This window comes from Bufo gargarizans, chromosome 5 (assembly GCF_014858855.1).
Source record: "Bufo gargarizans isolate SCDJY-AF-19 chromosome 5, ASM1485885v1, whole genome shotgun sequence".
Lineage (NCBI taxonomy): Eukaryota > Metazoa > Chordata > Amphibia > Anura > Bufonidae > Bufo > Bufo gargarizans.
In genome coordinates this window covers 371,326,500-371,347,964 of record NC_058084.1, presented here as the reverse complement: position 1 = coordinate 371,347,964, position 21,465 = coordinate 371,326,500, and the positions used below count along the sequence as shown (strand labels likewise).

General features: G+C 43.7%; 1 protein-coding gene across 2 annotated transcripts in view; it reads right to left on the bottom strand.

Moving 5' to 3' along the window:
* Positions 1-21,465, bottom strand: part of RBMS3 (RNA binding motif single stranded interacting protein 3) — an 886,528-nt gene that overhangs the window by 210,326 nt on the left and 654,737 nt on the right. For both annotated transcript variants that reach the window (XM_044294643.1, XM_044294644.1), the window contains exon 5: positions 20,168-20,325. In XM_044294643.1, coding sequence (XP_044150578.1) covers positions 20,168-20,325 — 158 coding nt within the window. The remainder of the gene's footprint in view (positions 1-20,167; positions 20,326-21,465) is intronic.

Below are 21,465 nucleotides of genomic sequence, written 5' to 3'. Positions count from 1 at the left end.
CTGCAGTCTGCAGACCGATAAGGAGGGCAGGGGTAAAGAGTTGGTGGAAGATGATGTGGAAGATGATGAGGTTCTAGACCCCACATGGAATCAAGGTCATGCGAGTGACCTTTCTAGTTCAGAGGAAGAGGCGGTGGTCGCACAGAGGCACCAGCACAGCAAACTAGGGAGCAGGGTGCAAAAGCGTGTTACATTCTTGGGTGACATTTTACCATTTTTGTTGTCAATAATCCTCTGCTCTGCACACGTGAGAGGGACATAAATTTCCAAAAATCGTCTGTTACATTGTCAGGTGTAATTTTTCCAAATTTGCCGTATACAAACCCCTGCTCTGCATAGGTGACAGGGACCTAATTTTTGTAAAATCGTCTGTTCAATTGGTGGGTGACATGAACCCAGTTTTGCCGTGAATAAACCCCTACTCTGCATAGTTGACAGGGACGGAAATTTTTAAAAATCGTCTGTTTCATTGGTGGGTGACATTAACCCATGTTTGCTAATTAAAAACCCCTGCTCTGCATAGGTGACAGGCACTTAAATTTCTTAAATTCGTCTTTAATTGACATGAGCCCCCTCCTTTCATTCGATCCTTCCGCTTTAATAATTGTCCCACATTTTCGCTCAATCAAATTTCAGCCATTGACCTCCCTTGGATGTGGTATACCTTTCTCATGCTACCTCTTTGGCATGAACCCCGATTCCCCACTACCCGTGATCACCATGGTAGGCGCAGAAAAGAACATCGAAAGTTGATAGAGACGATATCCAATTGGATCGTGGACATCACGGGGTTGTGCAATCAGGCAGAAGTTATCTAGCCTCAACAAAGCCTCTGCTTCTAACATTTCCAAATCCAAAATACCCCAGTGATATTCCCTGTAATTTTGTATTAATCATTCCAATAACAGGGCATCTTAAGAGTCCTGTATTGTTATTTATCATCACTACCTCCCTGAGTGGGTAATTGCTTTGCGTCCCTCCTTTAATTGGAAGCTTATGCTTCAATAATTTGTCCCACATTTCAGCTCAATCACATTTAATGTCATCCATTGACCTCCCTTGGATGTGGTATCCCTTTCTCGCGTTCCCTCTCCTGGAACCCTGATTTGCCACTACCCGTGATCACCATGGTAGGCGCAGAAAAGAACATTAAAAGTTGATAGAGAAGATATCCAGTTGGATGACACAGGGACGTGCAAAATGGTTGAGCAGTATGTTTGCACATGCCTACACGTACTGACTGATGGGTCTGCCCTCTTCAACTTCTGGGTCTCTAAATTGGGCACATGGCCTGAGCTTGCCCTTTACGCCTTGGAGGTGCTGGCCTGCCCTGCAGCCAGTGTATTGTCTGAACGTTTGTTTAGCACGGCTGGAGGGGGTTATCACAGGTTATATTCCCAATGTTTTGGGGTGTACCCGAAATTAAACAAAAAAATGTAAAATTAAAATGAAAAACAAAAACCAGTGTTGGCTACCGCCTCCTCCTCCACCGCCGCTTCCACCTACACCGCCACATCCACCACTTCCTCAACCTCCTACTCCATATGGACCTCCTCCTCCTATATCAAGATTATTATTTTTTATTTGTATATATTTTATGTTATTTTAAGTCATTTCACTATCCACATTTGTTTGCAGAGCACTTGGCATGCTCTTAATCACATTTTGCTGCCATTTGCAGCCCTCTAGCCCTTTCCATGACTTTTTTACAGCCATTTTAGTGCTCAAAAGATTGTGTCCCCATTGACTTCAATGGGGTTCGGGGTCAAGTTCGGGTCCCGAACTCGAACTTTTTTGTTAAGTTCAGCCAAACCCGTCGAACCCGAACATCCAGGTATCCGCTCAATTCTAGCCTCAGGATCTCGTCAAGGTATCTCTGTGCATTCAAAATGCCATCAATAAAATGCACCTATGTTCATTGTTCATAACATACGCCTGCCCATACCATAACCCCACCGCCACCATGGGCCACTTTATCCACAATGTTGATGTCAGCAAACCACTCACCCACACGACGCTACACATGCTGTCTGCCATCTGCCCTGAACAGTGAAAAACTGAACTCTTCCGTGAACAGAATGCCTCTTTCCCACTTGCCTACTCAAGTCGGTTACAATGACGAATTGCAGTCAGGTCCAGACCCCAATGAGGATGACGAGCATGCAGATAAGCTTCCCTGAGATGGTTTCTGACAGTTTGCGCAGAAATTCTTTGGTTATGAAAACCGATAGTTGCAGCAGCGGTCCGGGTGGCTGGTCTCAGACGATCATGAAGGTGACTACGCTGGATGTGGAAGTCCAGGGCTGGTGTGGTTACACGTAGTCTGCGGTTGTGAGGCCGGTTGGATGTACTGCCAAATTCTGTGAAATGCCTTTGGAGACGGCTTATGGTAGAAAACTGAACATTCATTGCACGGGCAGCAACAGCTCTGGTAGACGTTCCTGCAGTCAGCATGCCGTTTGCATGCTCCCTCAAAAGTTGTGACATCTGTGGCATTGTGCTGTGTGATCAAACTGCACATTTCAGAGTGACTTTTATTGTGGGAAGTCTAAGGCACACCTGTGTAATATTCATGCTGTCTAATCAGCACCTTGATATGCCACACCTGTGAGGTGGGATGGATTATCTTGGCAAAGAAGAAGTGCTCACTAACACAGATTTAGACAGATTTGTGAACAATATGTGAGAGTAATGGGTCTTTTGTGTATGTAGAAAATGTTTCAGATCTTTGAGTTCAGCTCATGCAAAATGGGAGTAAAACTGAAAGTGTTGTGTTTATATTTTTGCTTAGTGTATTTATATACTAGCAGAAGGACCTGGCTTTGCACAGGTATACTTAATCTATTTCATTTAATGTTTGTGTGTGTCTTAAACATATATCAACATTATCCCCTATGACAGTGGCATCTACAGTAACCCACCCCCCTTAACAGTTACCTCAACAACCCCCCACCATTAACACGGACCCCCTCCACAATGCCCTGCCTCCTTAAAATGGGACCTCCACAGTAGCCCACCCCCTTAACTTTGACCTTCACAGCAGCCTGCCCCTTTAACAGTGAGTTCCACAGCACCCCACCCCCTTGACAGTGCCCTCACAGGGGCCCGCCCCCTTAACAGTGACTTCTACAGCCCCTTTCCCTTAACACTGACCATAGGTTACAGTCCCCTTAACTGTGACCTTCACCATTCCCGGCTCCCTTAACAGAAACCTCCATTGTGACTGCCCCTTTAACACTGATTGCCACAGTACCCCACTCCCTTAACAGTGACCTCCACTGTACCTCGCTTCCTTAACAGTGACCTCACAGTACCCCGCTCCCTTAACAGTGACCTCCACTGTACCTCGCTTCCTTAACAGTGACCTCACAGTACCCCGCTCTCTTAACAGTGACCTCCACAGTACCCCACTCCCTTAACAGTGACCTCCACTGTACCTCGCTTCCTTAACAGTGACCTCACAGTACCCCGCTGCCTTAACAGTGACCTCACAGCACCCCGCTTCGCCTTTAATAGTGGCCTCCACAGTCCCCTCCTCTCTTAAAGGGGTTGTCCGAGTTATGAAAAAAAAATATAGCACTGAAAATCTGATATATAACTGAGCTAAACAAGTTTTATGCAAAAAAAAATATATATATATTTCCTCATTTCCCTGGTTCTTTTCTGGCCCTTTGTTTACATGCAATAAAAAAAATCTCTGCCCCTCCCCCTGCACTGCTAAGGGAGTGAATACAAGAGCTGCCCTGAGTGAAATGTCTGCCTGCTGGGAGACTCTGCAGCATGTTGTATGTGTAGGACTACAAATCCCAGCTGTATAATGACACTGCTTAGGGAGTGAATACAGTTGCTGTCCTGAATGACATATCTGATTGCTGGGAGACTCTGCAGCATATTGTATGTGTAGGACTACAAGTCCCACCTGTATAATGACACTGCTAATACACACAGGATCTTCCCCTACCTTCTTGTGCAATGCTCTCTCTAGTATGTATTGTCTCTTCACTGCCTGCAGAGCTGTGCAGCTGAAGGGGTTAAGAATCCTAGCAGAGAGTAGACGGCAGTTAAGGGGGGGGGGGGGGCGTGGCCAGCACAGTGACGTTTTGTTTACAGGCTTGTAAACGACCTTTATCAGAGCAGGGAGAGAAGCTGACATCACAGGTCATGTGACTCTCAGTGAAATCTGAGAAACCAGCCACTGGAGATAAAATGAGTTAATTGGAAAGCTATTACATTTGCTTAGTTAGGGACATAGAAAGAACAAAAAAATAACTCGGATAACCCCTTTAACACTGACCTTCATAGAAGACCGTCCCCTTAACTGTGACCTCCACAGCAGCATGCAACCTTTAACAGTATCAACCACAGCGCATAGCCACTTTAAATCTGACCTATAGCAGTGAAGAAAAATGGCTGGGTTGTTATGGAAACCTGGAGTAAAACTGTGTGCATGTGAGGAGACTCAGAGCCTGCAGGCTTCTATTGGCTAATGTAGGTCATGTGGGGGAAATATCTCAGGAACGGTACGTGCTAGAGAGATGAGACCTGGTCTAAAACCTTCCCGGACACCTGATGTACCCGTGTTCCCAATTTCCTGATTGCAGATGTGATGGTGCGGATTCCTTTAGCGGACATACCTGTACATACATACACTCAGCTTTATATATTAGATAAAAGGGATTCTCCAACTATTTATTTATTTTACAATTTTATTTTGCATTAACATTACCATTATTATGATGACTCAGCAAAGCACAGAACACAGCAATGTCACTGCTCTCTCTCTCAGAACTACAAAAATAACTGCAGAAAATGGCTGCTGGGAGTTTCTTATATAGTAAAGGGCTGGAAGGGAGCCGGCAAGACGGGAGGTTACTGATGGGAAAAAAAATCTAGAATATTTGCGATTACGAATATATAGCACTATATTCTACATCTTCGCAAATTCTCTAAGTGCCGATATTCGCAATAAAAATTTGTGATTTGAATATTTGCGATCAATACTACTAACCAACCGAGCGATCATGCTGCACCACAACTTATTGCCTATCCACAGGATAGGAAACAAATGTCTGAATGGGAACCCAGCTGATCATCAGAATTGGGGCCTGTGCTAGTTTGGTTTAATCGAGAGGTGGTCAAGTATATGCATTGCTGCTCCTTTAAACTCTTTGAGGCTGCCAGAAATAGCTGAGCACTTGTACTCAGCTACTGTATCTCTGGCAGTCTCATAGAGGAAAATGAAGTGACAGACATGCATGCGTATCTGCAGCTCCATTCAAGCAGGGAGCATGGGCCACCATTCTCATGATCAGCAGGGACCCCAGCAGTCTAAAACTTATGTCCTATCCTGTAGATAGGAGGTAAGTTGCAATGGGACGTCTTTAATTGTGGTAGGTTACCACTAATTGCCATGCTGCACCTGCACTGGAAAGAAAGACAACTCCAGGTGCTGTTCAGCAATAAGTGTTAATTCATGTGTGGTAACTGTGGACCTTAAGGTAATAGCACCCTGATATTAAAGGAGTTATCGCTTGTTGGCAACCCCTTTTTTTTTCCAATTAATACCACTTCAGTTTCAGAATTTGGCTACTAGGCATAGATTTTCTTGTAATGCTCACTGCAGATGAAATATAGTACTACATATCAACTGTTTAATTGACTAGCCCACCAGACTGGTTGCACCAAAGTATGAGCTGCTGTTTGCAGGTGGCTCTCTGCTCTAGTTTGCAGAAAGGGGACCTGTGCCAGGAACATCTCTCTATAACTTCCATAGACCTAAAACAATACATTTAAGCTTTAAAAATAATTTCTTTGACATACTGAAAAATAATTTTTACTGTTGGTTCTTTTAAGGCTATTTAATCACATAAAAAATAAATAAAAAAATAAAGTAAAAAATAATATTAAAGGGGTTTTACTCTCTTGTAGGATGTAGAAACATGTGACAGCTAGTGTTGATCGCGAATATTCAAATCACAAATTTTTATCAGCATTTCAAGAATTTGCAAAGATGTATAACATAGTGCTATTTATACGTAATTGCAACTATTCTAGATTTTTTTTTTTTCATCAGTACCCTCCTGCTTCTTGCTTGTGGGCTAATAAGAAGGCTGCAATATCTGTCAGAGCTTAGCAACATCCCTAGCAACCAATAGGAAAGTTGCCTACCCCTTACTATATAAGAGACTCCCCAGCAGCCATTGTTTGCAGTTTTTTTTTTTTTTTTCAGTTCTGAGAAAGAGAGCAGTGACATTGCCGTGCTCTGTGCTTTCATCTGGATCCTATTCCTTATCCAATTACGTTAGTTAGTTAGTTAGTTAGTTAGCTCAATATATATATTACAGATAGTTAGTGGGAGATAGTCAGTGTAGGTTAGATCGTGATATAGTGTAGCTGATAGGTAGTGTGATAGGGATTACTGTTTCTCTGCTGTCCACGTATAAATGCTTCAGACAAAGTGCTGTGATGTCACAACAATACTTAGCGCACCAATCAGTAATATCTACTCAGACCTGATAACATGTGAAGTTGCATGTATTGTGCAAAAAAAATGTGCATCATTAGTGCCAATTTGCGCAATCGTGAAAATAATGTATTCGGGAATTCGGGAATGTAGTGCGAATATTATGCCGCTCATCACTAGTGACATCTACAGCCAATCACTGGCTTCAGTGGTCTCAGTAACAATAATGACTTATAAGCAAGTAATGACAATTATAATGACAATAATTTATAAGTAATGCTTCTTTAATTCTTACATGGCATTTCTCACCATCATATGACTTTTGGCTGATACCAGTCATTTCCATTCTGTTAAAAGAGTAAGGCTTTGGCTAAAAAAAACTTGATGAAAAACTGGAGTTCAATTTTTTGCGTGAAACCACGATTAAGTAATGTAAGGAAAAAGCTCTGTACAGCCACTGGACTACCACTGATCTAGACACCAGGAAGAAGGTACCCCCCTCCCCCTAAATTTACCACTGAAGAACAAATAAATTATAATACTCTATTCACAATCTAGGACCAGACATTATTTATAGCCCTAATCAACAAAAAACACACTAAACAATAGCATTACTGGTTGTTAGCACCAGTAGCTAAATACAAACCGGATTCCAAAAAAGTTGGGACACTATACAAATCGTGAATAAAAACTGAATGCAATGATGTGGAGGAGCCAACTTCTTATATTTTATTCAGAATAGAACATAAATCACAGAACAAAATTTTAAACTGAGAAAATGTACCATTTTAAGGGAAAAATATGTTAAATCAGAATTTCATGGTGTCAACAAATCCCCAAAAAGTTGAGACAAGGCCATTTTCACCACTGTGTGGCATCTCCCCTTCTTCTTACAACACTCAACAGACGTCTGGGGACCGAGGAGACCAGTTTCTCAAGTTTAGAAATAGGAATGCTCTCCCATTCTTGTCTAATACAGGCCTCTAACTGTTCAATCGTCTTGGGCCTTCTTTGTTGCACCTTCCTCTTTATGATGCGCCAAATGTTCTCTATAGGTGAAAGATCTGGACTGCAGACTGGCCATTTCAGTACCCGGATCCTTCTCCTACGCAGCCATGATGTTGTGATTGATGCAGAATGTGGTCTGGCATTATCTTGTTGAAAAATGCAGGGTCTTCCCTGAAAGAGATGCCGTCTGGATGGGAGCATATGTTGTTCTAGAACCTGAATATATTTTTCTGCATTGATGGTGCCTTTCCAGACATGCAAGCTGCCTATGCCACACACACTCATGCAACTCCATACCATCAGAGATGCAGGCTTCTGAACTGAGCGTTGATAACAACTTGGGTTGTCCTTGTCCTCTTCGGTCCGGATGACATGGCGTCCCAGATTTCCAAAAAGAACTTCAATCGTGACTCGTCTGACCACAGAACAGTCTTCCATTTTGCCACATTCCATTTTAAATGATCCCTGGCCCAGTGAAAACGCCTGAGCTTGTTGATCTTGCTTAGAAATGGCTTCTTGTTTGCACTGTAGAGTTTCAGCTGGCAACGGCGGATGGCACGGGTGGATTGTGTTCACTGACAATGGTTTCTGGAAGTATTCCTGAGCCCATTCTGTGATTTCCTTTACAGTAGCATTCCTGTTTGTGGTGCAGTGTTGTTTAAGGGCCCGGAGATCACGGGCATCCAGTATGGTTTTACGGCCTTGACCCTTACGCACAGAGATTGTTCCAGATTCTCTGAATCTTCGGATGAGGTTATGCACAGTTGATGATGATAGATGCAAAGTCTTTGCAAGATTTCGCTGGGTAACACCTTTCTGATATTGCTCCACTATCTTTCTGCGCAACATTGGGGGAATTGGTGATCCTCTACCCATCTTGGGTTGTGAGAGACACTGCCACTCTGAGAAGCTCTTTTTATACCCAATCATGTTGCCAATTGACCTGATTACTGTTAATTGGTCTTCCAGCTCTTTGTTAAGTTCATATTTACTTTTTCCAGCCTCTTATTGCTACTTGTCCCAACTTTTTGGGGATTTGCTGACACCGTGAAAATTTGAATCAACGTATTTTTCCTTTAAAATGATACATTTATACGGATTAAACGTTTGATCTGTCATCTACGTTCTATTACAAATAAAATATTGACATTTGCCATCTCCACATCATTGCATTCAGTTTTTATTGACAATTTGTTTAGTGTCCCAACTTTTTTGAATCCGGTTTGTACGCCATTGACCTTCACTAACAAATATCTTAAAATGTGTGTATACTACAGAAATGACACATTTTTGGAAATAGCACAAATCCATATGTGTGTGTTTTGCCAGAGGAGAAAATTCATGTCTAGCAATTTCTTGTGAATTTTGTTTGTATATTTTTTTTCTGGAGACTGTTTCTTTTGGAGAATGCATAGTAGACGTAAGGATAGGCCAGACAATGCTTCGCTGGGAAAAGGGTATGCAAATTAGCTCTTTTTTCAAGAAGGAAAGAAACCTGAGACACCAGATGCCACTAGATGTAAAGTAGCTATCTTGTAAGGCAATGTTCAACATTTTAAACAGGTAGTGAGAAATAATTCAGGATTATAGCTAAGCCAATACCTGATCTGGAGGGTGATTGCTCCTCTTCAGTGCAGTCAGCAGAGATAACTGGCTTACCTAAGTGAAAGGCCTTTGCTAAAATCTGGGGGGTACTGTTTTCTTTATGGAGAATGCCTAGTAGGAGTTAAGGCTGGCCGATATTTTGGCCGATAATCATTAATGAGAGTTTGCATGAATGCTTGATAGCAATCATCTCGCCATGTAAGACTGTCATCGATTGCCCGATAAATGAGCAAACTTGTTAATCGAGCAATTCTGATTTTTAAGCACACTTAAAAATAAGCACTTGCCAGCAGCAGATTGGGCTGTCTAATGTCGATCTGCAGCCGGCAAACAACTAGACAGCATGGAGATGAGCAATGGCATAGTGATTTCTCCTCCTCATGCTGCAGAGGAGATCGCTGCATGTAATAGCACCAGTCTCCTCCGCTATCTAGCAAGCAATTTCCGAGAGGTAACGCTTCTCTCATGGCAATTGTCTGCCCCATTGGGCTGTCTAATACAGGCTTAAGGAGTCTTATAGACCAGGAAATGCTCGCCTGGAGCATAAGGAGAAACAGTCAACCTGAAACAGCTGTCTCTAGATGAGTTACTGGTTTAGCTATAATTATAAACTATGTCTCAAAGCCGATTTAAAAAGTTGAACATTGACTTGTGGGGTAGTAATGGACCTTATAGAAGGTGGCATTAGTGGCTAAGCTTTCTTTTTTGGGGGGAAAGAGAGATAAATTGCATAGCACAGTGAAACTCTTTGTATATTTTCAATCATTTTATAAGCATTTAAAGAGAATCTGTCAGCAGATTTGTGCTTATGAAACTAGCTGACCTGTTGCATATGTGCTTGGCAGGTGAAGGCATCTGTGTTGGTCCCATATTCATATATGCCCTCAATGCAAAAATGAAGCGTTAATATATGCAAATGAGCCTGTAAGAGCAATGGGGGCATTGTCATTTCTCCTGCTGACAGATGCATAGTTCTTAAAATAAAAAATAAAATACTATACAGTATATCATTATGCACTATAGAGTTAACTAGAGATTTCTAAGTTGATTTCCTTTAGAAGTCATATTTTGGTCACTAGTAGTGTTAAGTGAATCAAAGCAAAATGAATTGACTTTGGTCCAAATTTCAGGAAAAATTTGATTTGCATGGAAGCCGAATTTCTTCTTGCTTTGTGGTAACAAATCAATTTTACTTAAAATGGGTAAAAATTTAAAAAATACATATTCACCTCATTAGGGATGAGCGAACTCGAACTGTATAGTTCGGGTTCGTACCGAATTTTGGGGTGTCCGTGACACGGACCCGAACCCGGACATTTTCGTAAAAGTCCGGGTTCGGGTTCGGTGTTCGTCGCTTTCTTCGCGCTTTTGTGACGCTTTCTTGGCGCTTTTTGAAAGGCTGCAAAGCAGCCAATCAACAAGCGTCATACTACTTGCCCCAAGAGGCCATCACAGCCATGCCTACTATTGGCATGGCTGTGATTGGCCAGAGCACCATGTGACCCAGCCTCTATTTAAGCTGGAGTCACATAGCGCCGCCCGTCACTCTGCTCTGATTAGCGTAGGGAGAGGTTGCGGCTGCGACAGTAGGGCGAGATTAGGCAGATTAACTCCTCCAAAGGACTTGATTAACTGATCGATCTGCAGCTGTGGATCATTGAGCTGCTGATCCTCAATTGCTCACTGTTTTTAGGCTGCACAGACCGTTTGTCAGTCACATTTTTCTGGGGTGATCGGCGGCCATTTTGTGTCTTGTGGTGCGCCAGCACAAGCTGCGACCAAGTGCATTTAACCCTCAATGGTGTGGTTGTTTTTTGGCTAAAGCCTACATCAGGGTGAAGCTGTCACACCAAGTGCATTTAACCAGCAATAGTCTGTTCATTTTTTGGCCATATACAAAATCAGGGGCAAGCTGCGCCTGTCACCAAGTGCATTTAACCCTCAATGGTGTGGTTGTTTTTTGGCTAAAGCCTACATCAGGGTGAAGCTGTCACACCAAGTGCATTTAACCAGCAATAGTCTGTTCATTTTTTGGCCATATACAAAATCAGGGGCAAGCTGCGCCTGTCACCAAGTGCATTTAACCCTCAATGGTGTGGTTGTTTTTTGGCTAAAGCCTACATCAGGGTGAAGCTGTCACACCAAGTGCATTTAACCAGCAATAGTCTGTTCATTTTTTGGCCATATACTAAATCAGGGGCAAGCTGCGCCTGTCACCAAGTGCATTTAACCCTCAATGGTGTGGTTGTTTTTTGGCTAAAGCCTACATCAGGGTGAAGCTGTCACACCAAGTGCATTTAACCAGCAATAGTCTGTTTATTTTTTGGCCATATCCCAGTCTAATTCTGTCACTAAATCCATACCGGTCACCCAGCGCCTAAATACTAGGCCTCAAATTTATATCCCGCTAAATCTGTCCCTAGTGCTGTAGCTGGGCGAGTTATTTAGTGTCCGTTCAAGCACATTTCTTGTTCTGGGTTGAAATACAATTCCCAATTTAGCAATTTCATAATTTAGTGGTTTCTGCTATATCAGAGCTATTTGAAATCTATCCCTAAAAGGGTATATAATATTCAAGGTGCACATTGGGTCATTCAGAATAACTTCACACACACCCGCTACTGTGTATTTCCAAGTCTAATTCTGTCACTAAACCCATACCTGTCACGCAGCGCCTAAATACTAGGCCTCAAATTTATATCCAGCTAAATCTGTCCCTAGTGCTGTAGCTGGGCGAGTTATTTAGTGTCCGTTCAAGCACATTTCTTGTTCTGGGTTGAAATACAATTCCCAATTTAGCAATTTCATAATTTAGTGGTTTCTGCTATATCAGAGCTATTTGAAATCTATCCCTAAAAGGGTATATAATATTCAAGGTGCACATTGGGTCATTCAGAATAACTTCACACACACCCGCTACTGTGTATTTCCAAGTCTAATTCTGGCACTAAACCCATACCTGTCACCCAGCGCCTAAATACTAGGCCTCAAATTTATATCCCGCTAAATCTGTCCTTAGTGCTGTAGCTGGGCGAGTTATTTAGTGTCCGTTCAAGCACATTTCTTGTTCTGGGTTGAAATACAATTCCCAATTTAGCAATTTCATAATTTAGTGGTTTCTGCTATATCAGAGCTATTTGAAATCTATCCCTAAAAGGGTATATAATATTCAAGGTGCACATTGGGTCATTCAGAATAACTTCACACACACCCGCTACTGTGTATTTCCAAGTCTAATTCTGGCACTAAACCCATACCTGTCACCCAGCGCCTAAATACTAGGCCTCAAATTTATATCCCGCTAAATCTGTCCTTAGTGCTGTAGCTGGGCGAGTTATTTAGTGTCCGTTCAAGCACATTTCTTGTTCTGGGTTGAAATACAATTCCCAATTTAGCAATTTCATAATTTAGTGGTTTCTGCTATATCAGAGCTATTTGAAATCTATCCCTAAAAGGGTATATAATATTCAAGGTGCACATTGGGTCATTCAGAATAACTTCACACACACCCGCTACTGTGTATTTCCAAGTCTAATTCTGGCACTAAACCCATACCTGTCACCCAGCGCCTAAATACTAGGCCTCAAATTTATATCCCGCTAAATCTGTCCTTAGTGCTGTAGCTGGGCGAGTTATTTAGTGTCCGTTCAAGCACATTTCTTGTTCTGGGTTGAAATACAATTCCCAATTTAGCAATTTCATAATTTAGTGGTTTCTGCTATATCAGAGCTATTTGAAATCTATCCCTAAAAGGGTATATAATATTCAAGGTGCACATTGGGTCATTCAGAATAACTTCACACACACCCGCTACTGTGTATTTCCAAGTCTAATTCTGGCACTAAACCCATACCTGTCACCCAGCGCCTAAATACTAGGCCTCAAATTTATATCCCGCTAAATCTGTCCTTAGTGCTGTAGCTGGGCGAGTTATTTAGTGTCCGTTCAAGCACATTTCTTGTTCTGGGTTGAAATACAATTCCCAATTTAGCAATTTCATAATTTAGTGGTTTCTGCTATATCAGAGCTATTTGAAATCTATCCCTAAAAGGGTATATAATATTCAAGGTGCACATTGGGTCATTCAGAATAACTTCACACACACCCGCTACTGTGTATTTCCAAGTCTAATTCTGGCACTAAACCCATACCTGTCACCCAGCGCCTAAATACTAGGCCTCAAATTTATATCCCGCTAAATCTGTCCTTAGTGCTGTAGCTGGGCGAGTTATTTAGTGTCCGTTCAAGCACATTTCTTGTTCTGGGTTGAAATACAATTCCCAATTTAGCAATTTCATAATTTAGTGGTTTCTGCTATATCAGAGCTATTTGAAATCTATCCCTAAAAGGGTATATAATATTCAAGGTGCACATTGGGTCATTCAGAATAACTTCACACACACCCGCTACTGTGTATTTCCAAGTCTAATTCTGGCACTAAACCCATACCTGTCACCCAGCGCCTAAATACTAGGCCTCAAATTTATATCCCGCTAAATCTGTCCTTAGTGCTGTAGCTGGGCGAGTTATTTAGTGTCCGTTCAAGCACATTTCTTGTTCTGGGTTGAAATACAATTCCCAATTTAGCAATTTCATAATTTAGTGGTTTCTGCTATATCAGAGCTATTTGAAATCTATCCCTAAAAGGGTATATAATATTCAAGGTGCACATTGGGTCATTCAGAATAACTTCACACACACCCGCTACTGTGTATTTCCAAGTCTAATTCTGGCACTAAACCCATACCTGTCACCCAGCGCCTAAATACTAGGCCTCAAATTTATATCCCGCTAAATCTGTCCTTAGTGCTGTAGCTGGGCGAGTTATTTAGTGTCCGTTCAAGCACATTTCTTGTTCTGGGTTGAAATACAATTCCCAATTTAGCAATTTCATAATTTAGTGGTTTCTGCTATATCAGAGCTATTTGAAATCTATCCCTAAAAGGGTATATAATATTCAAGGTGCACATTGGGTCATTCAGAATAACTTCACACACACCCGCTACTGTGTATTTCCAAGTCTAATTCTGGCACTAAACCCATACCTGTCACCCAGCGCCTAAATACTAGGCCTCAAATTTATATCCCGCTAAATCTGTCCTTAGTGCTGTAGCTGGGCGAGTTATTTAGTGTCCGTTCAAGCACATTTCTTGTTCTGGGTTGAAATACAATTCCCAATTTAGCAATTTCATAATTTAGTGGTTTCTGCTATATCAGAGCTATTTGAAATCTATCCCTAAAAGGGTATATAATATTCAAGGTGCACATTGGGTCATTCAGAATAACTTCACACACACCCGCTACTGTGTATTTCCAAGTCTAATTCTGGCACTAAACCCATACCTGTCACCCAGCGCCTAAATACTAGGCCTCAAATTTATATCCTGCTAAATCTGTCCTTAGTGCTGTAGCTGGGCGAGTTATTTAGTGTCCGTTCAAGCACATTTCTTGTTCTGGGTTGAAATACAATTCCCAATTTAGCAATTTCATAATTTAGTGGTTTCTGCTATATCAGAGCTATTTGAAATCTATCCCTAAAAGGGTATATAATATTCAAGGTGCACATAGGGTCATTCAGAATAACTTCACACACCCGCTACTGTGCATTTCCAAATCTAATTCTGTCACTAAACCCATACCTGTCACCCAGCGCCTAAATACTAGGCCTCAAATTTATATCCCGCTAAATCTCTCGTTACCGCTGTCCTGTTGTGGCTGGGAAAGTTATTTAGTGTCCGTCAAAGCACATTTTTTGTTCTGGGTTGAAATACAATTCCCAATTTAGCAATTTCATAATTTAGTCGTTTCTGCTATATCAGAGCTATTTGAAATCTATCCCTAAAAGGGTAGATCATATTGAAGGTGCACATAGGGTCATTCAGAATAACTTCACACACACGCTTCTGTGCATTTCCAAGTCTAATTCTGTCACTAAATCCATACCGGTCACCCAGCGCCTAAATACTAGGCCTCAAATTTATATCCCGCTGAATTTGAATACAATACATTGGGCCAAATAATATATTTGTTGTTGTGGTGAACCATAACAATGAGAAAAACATCTAGTAAGGGACGCGGACGTGGACATGGTCGTGGTGGTGTTAGTGGACCCTCTGGTGCTGGGAGAGGACGTGGCCGTTCTGCCACATCCACACGTCCTAGTGTACCAACTACCTCAGGTCCCAGTAGCCGCCAGAATTTACAGCGATATATGGTGGGGCCCAATGCCGTTCTAAGGATGGTAAGGCCTGAGCAGGTACAGGCATTAGTCAATTGGGTGGCCGACAGTGGATCCAGCACGTTCACATTATCTCCCACCCAGTCTTCTGCAGAAAGCGCACAGATGGCGCCTGAAAACCAACCCCATCAGTCTGTCACATCACCCCCATGCATACCAGGGAAACTGTCTCAGCCTCAAGTTATGCAGCAGTCTCTTATGCTGTTTGAAGACTCCGCTGGCAGGGTTTCCCAAGGGCATCCACCTAGCCCTTCCCCAGCGGTGAAAGACATAGAATGCACTGACGCACAACCACTTATGTTTCCTGATGATGAGGACATGGGAATACCACCTCAGCATGTCTCTGATGATGACGAAACACAGGTGCCAACTGCTGCGTCTTTCTGCAGTGTGCAGACTGAACAGGAGGTCAGGGATCAAGACTGGGTGGAAGACGATGCAGGGGACGATGAGGTCCTAGACCCCACATGGAATGAAGGTCGTGCCACTGACTTTCACAGTTCGGAGGAAGAGGCAGTGGTGAGACCGAGCCAACAGCGTAGCAAAAGAGGGAGCAGTGGGCAAAAGCAGAACACCCGCCGCCAAGAGACTCCGCCTGCTACTGACCGCCGCCATCTGGGACCGAGCACCCCAAAGGCAGCTTCAAGGAGTTCCCTGGCATGGCACTTCTTCAAACAATGTGCTGACGACAAGACCCGAGTGGTTTGCACGCTGTGCCATCAGAGCCTGAAGCGAGGCATTAACGTTCTGAACCTGAGCACAACCTGCATGACCAGGCACCTGCATGCAAAGCATGAACTGCAGTGAAGTAAACACCTTAAAACCAAGGAAGTCACTCAGGCTCCCCCTGCTACCTCTTCTGCTGCTGCCGCCTCGGCCTATTCTGCTGCTGCCGCCTCGGCCTCTTCCTCCGCCTCTGGAGGAACGTTGGCACCTGCCGCCCAGCAAACAGGGGATGTACCACCAACACCACCACCACCACCTCCGTCACCAAGCGTCTCAACCATGTCACACGCCAGCGTTCAGCTCTCCATCTCACAAACATTTGATAGAAAGCGTAAATTCCCACCTAGCCACCCTCGATCCCTGGCCCTGAATGCCAGCATTTCTAAACTACTGGCCTATGAAATGCTGTCATTTAGGCTGGTGGACACAGACAGCTTCAAACAGCTCATGTCGCTTGCTGTCCCACAGTATGTTGTTCCCAGCCGGCACTACTTCTCCAAGAGAGCCGTGCCTTCCCTGCACAACCAAGTATCCGATAAAATCAAGTGTGCACTGCGCAACGCCATCTGTGGCAAGGTCCACCTAACCACAGATACGTGGACCAGTAAGCACGGCCAGGGACGCTATATCTCCCTAACTGCACACTGGGTAAATGTAGTGGCAGCTGGGCCCCAGGCGGAGAGCTGTTTGGCGCACGTCCTTCCGCCGCCAAGGATCGCAGGGCAACATTCTTTGCCTCCTGTTGCCACCTCCTCCTTCTCGGCTTCCTCCTCCTCTTCTTCCACCTGCTCATCCAGTCAGCCACACACCTTCACCACCAACTTCAGCACAGCCCGGGGTAAACGTCAGCAGGCCATTCTGAAACTCATATGTTTGGGGGACAGGCCCCACACCGCACAGGAGTTGTGGCGGGGTATAGAACAACAGACCGACGAGTGGTTGCTGCCGGTGAGCCTCAAGCCCGGCCTGGTGGTGTGTGATAATGGGCGAAATCTCGTTGCAGCTCTGGGACTAGCCAATTTGACGCACATCCCTTGCTTGGCGCATGTGCTGAATTTGGTGGTGCAGAAGTTCATTCACAACTACCCCGACATGTCAGAGCTGCTGCATAAAGTGCGGGCCGTCTGTTCGCGCTTCCGGCGTTCACATCCTGCTGCTGCTCGCCTGTCTGCGCTACAGCGTAACTTCGGCCTTCCCGCTCACCGCCTCATATGCGACGTGCCCACCAGGTGGAACTCCACCTTGCACATGCTGGACAGACTGTGCGAGCAGCAGCAGGCCATAGTGGAGTTTCAGCTGCAGCACGCACGGGTCAGTCGCACTACAGAACAGCACCACTTCACCACCAATGACTGGGCCTCCATGCGAGACCTGTGTGCCCTGTTGCGCTGTTTCGAGTACTCCACCAACATGGCCAGTGGCGATGACACCGTTATCAGCGTTACAATACCACTTCTATGTCTCCTTGAGAAAACACTTAGGGCGATGATGGAAGAGGAGGTGGCCCAGGAGGAGGAGGAGGAGGAGGAGGAAGAGGGGTCATTTTTAGCACTTTCAGGCCAGTCTCTTCGAAGTGACTCAGAGGGAGGTTTTTGGCAACAGCAGAGGCCAGGTACAAATGTGGCCAGCCAGGGCCCACTACTGGAGGACGAGGAGGACGAGGATGAGGAGGAGGTGGAGGAGGATGAGGATGAAGCATGGTCACAGCGGGGTGGCACCCAACGCAGCTCGGGTCCATCACTGGTGCGTGGCTGGGGGGAAAGGCAGGACGATGACGATACGCCTCCCACAGAGGACAGCTTGTCCTTATCCCTGGGCAGCCTGGCACACATGAGCGACTACATGCTGCAGTGCCTGCGCAACGACAGCAGAGTTGCCCACATTTTAACCTGTGCGGACTACTGGGTTGCCACCCTGCTGGATCCACGCTACAAAGACAATGTGCCCACCTTACTTCCTGCACTGGAGCGTGATAGGAAGATGCGCGAGTACAAGCGCACGTTGGTAGACACGCTACTGAGAGCATTCCCAAATGTCACAGGGGAACAAGTGGAAGCCCAAGGCCAAGGCAGAGGAGGAGCAAGAGGTCGCCAAGGCAGCTGTGTCACGGCCAGCTCCTCTGAGGGCAGGGTTAGCATGGCAGAGATGTGGAAAACTTTTGTCAACACGCCACAGCTAACTGCACCACCACCTGATACGCAACGTGTTAGCAGGAGGCAACATTTCACTAACATGGTGGAACAGTACGTGTGCACACCCCTCCACGTACTGACTGATGGTTCGGCCCCATTCAACTTCTGGGTCTCTAAATTGTCCACGTGGCCAGAGCTAGCCTTTTATGCCTTGGAGGTGCTGGCCTGCCCGGCAGCCAGCGTTTTGTCTGAACGTGTATTCAGCACGGCAGGGGGCGTCATTACAGACAAACGCAGCCGCCTGTCTACAGCCAATGTGGACAAGCTGACGTTCATAAAAATGAACCAGGCATGGATCCCACAGGACCTGTCCGTCCCTTGTCCAGATTAGACATTAACTACCTCCCCATAACCATATATTATTGGACTCCAGGGCACTTCCTCATTCAATCCTATTTTTATTTTCATTTTACCATTATATTGCGATGCTACCCAAAGTTGAATGAACCTCTCCTCTGCCTGTGTGCTAGGCCTAAATATATGCCAATGGACTGTTGCAGTGGTGGCTGACATGAAGCCTGATTCTCTGCTATGACATGCAGACTAATTCTCTGCTGACATGAAGCCAGATTGTCTGTTACGGGACCTCCCTCCTCTGCCTGGGTGCTGGGCCTAAATTTATGACAATGGACTGTTGCAGTGGTGGCTGACGTGAAGCCTCATTCTCTGCTATGACATGCAGACTGATTCTCTGCTGACATGAAGCCAGATTGTCTGTTACGGGACCTCTCTCCTCTGCCTGTGTGCTAGGCCTAAATATATGCCAATGGACTGTTGCAGTGGTGGCTGACGTGAAGCCTGATTCTCTGCTATGACATGCAGACTGATTCTCTGCTGACATGAAGCCAGATCCTCTGTTACGGGACCTCTCTCCTCTGCCTGTGTGTGTGCTGGGCCTAAATATATGCCAATGGACTGTTGCAGTGGTGGCTGACGTGAAGCCTCATTCTCTGCTATGACATGCAGACTGATTCTCTGCTGACATGAAGCCAGATTCTCTGTTACGGGACCTCTCTCCTCTGCCTGTGTGTGTGCTGGGCCTAAATATATGCCAATGGACTGTTGCAGTGGTGGCTGACGTGAAGCCTCATTCTCTGCTATGACATGCAGACTAATTCTCTGCTGACATGAAGACAGATTCTCTGTTACGGGACCTCCCTCCTCTGCCTGGGTGCTGGGCCTAAATATATGCCAATGGACTGTTGCAGTGGTGGCTGACGTGAAGCCTCATTCTCTGCTATGACATGCAGACTAATTCTCTGCTGACATGAAGACAGATTCTCTGTTACGGGACCTCTCTCCTCTGCCTGGGTGCCGGGGCCTAAATATCTGAGAATGGACTGTTCCAGTGGTGGGTGACGGGAAGCCAGATTCTCTGCTATGGAACCTCTCTCCAATTGATTTTGGTTAATTTTTATTTATTTAATTTTTAATTTAATTCATTTCCCTATCCACATTTGTTTGCAGGGGATTTACCTACATGTTGCTGCCTTTTGCAGCCCTCTAGCTCTTTCCTGGGCTGTTTTACAGCCTTTTTAGTGCCGAAAAGTTCGGGTCCCCATTGACTTCAATGGGGTTCGGGTTCGGGACGAAGTTCGGATCGGGTTCGGATCCCGAACCCGAACATTTCCGGGATGTTCGGCCGAACTTCTCGAACCCGAACATCCAGGTGTTCGCTCAACTCTACACCTCATCCATTTGCGCACAAAGCAGCTGTTTACGGCCATCTTAATTTCAGAAACCGCGCAAAATCTTGTGTGGGATGACATATGATCTCACCATGCAGGCATGCTGGCTGAAATTTGGCAAAGCAGCCAAATCAAATATTTAATAACTTCGCTCATCTCTAGTCACTGGTTTCGACATGATTTGAATTTTTAGTTTTGCTTTCTAAATAAACAAATACGTTGATTAAGATAAAAATGAAGTACATACCGTGCAAATCCTACTCCTCTACTGACTCCACATGCATCTCTTAATATTCTTGTAGAAATTACATGTCCAAATGGTTTAAGCATGTTTTCTAATTCTTGTTCATCCATCGAAATAGGCAAGTTTGAAATGTACAAATTGGTTGGGTCTTGCTCTTGTTGCTATAAAGACACAAATAAACCAATATGTTATGAATACAAAATTACACACATAAATATAAGCAATATATTTTTATAGTTCTTATTGTTGTAATATTTGAGACATTTAAAAAAGCATTTTGCTGGTGAATTACTTTCAAAATAGTACAAGTATAGAAAGGTTGAGGGAGGATTCTTTATATGAGGAGGCAAGGCATTTTAGACATCAGTAAAGGAAATGATTCTATTCAGTAAGAGTAGTCAAGCTATAGAATTCTCTACCCACAAGACATATATTTTGACAAAAAAAAAAAAAAAAAAAAAATGGTTAAATGCCTTGGCACAGAGTGTTATGAATAATTTAAAGATTGGGGGGAATATTTATTAACCCTTTGGATAAGGAAGGTTTTTTTCATTTTTCTTCCCTATCTTCCTGGAGCCATAAGATTTGTACTTTTCCATTCACGTATCCATATGAGGGCTTGTTTTTTGCAGGATAAGTTGTAATTTCTATTGCCATGATTTAATATGGCATACAATGTAGTAAGAAGCATGAAAAAAAATTCCACATGTGTGGAATTGGAAAAAAAATTCAATTCCTCCACCGTTTTACAAGTTTTGTCCCTACAATGTTCCCTTTGTGGCAACACTGGCCTGTGCCCTTCAATCTCTGGGTCATTATGATTGCAACGATATCATATATATAGTTTTTTTTAAATGTCTAAATAGTGTAGAAATAAATTGAAGCTTTGAAAAAAAAATTAAAAAATTTACATCACCATATTCTGACCCTCCATAACATTTTTATAGTTATGTTTACTGAGTAGTATGGAAGCCCATGTTTTGTGGGATGATCTGTAGTTCTTATTTATACCATTTTGATGCCATTTGATTTTTTGGGGTAAGAGAAGCAATGAAAAAATGGTGAATCTACCATTTTGACCCTTTTTCCATTACAACATTCGCTGTATTTTGGATGCAGTGATGCCCATGATGTTTATATATTTTTGTTATTTCTGTATTTATTTTCTTATTCTATGGAAAGGCGGTTGATTTAAACTTTATATTTTTTTATATTTATTTTAACTTTTTATGTTTTTGTAGCCAGTATTTGCGGTTAAAAGACTCACAATTTTTGTATTTTAGTTTATTCAATATTATAAT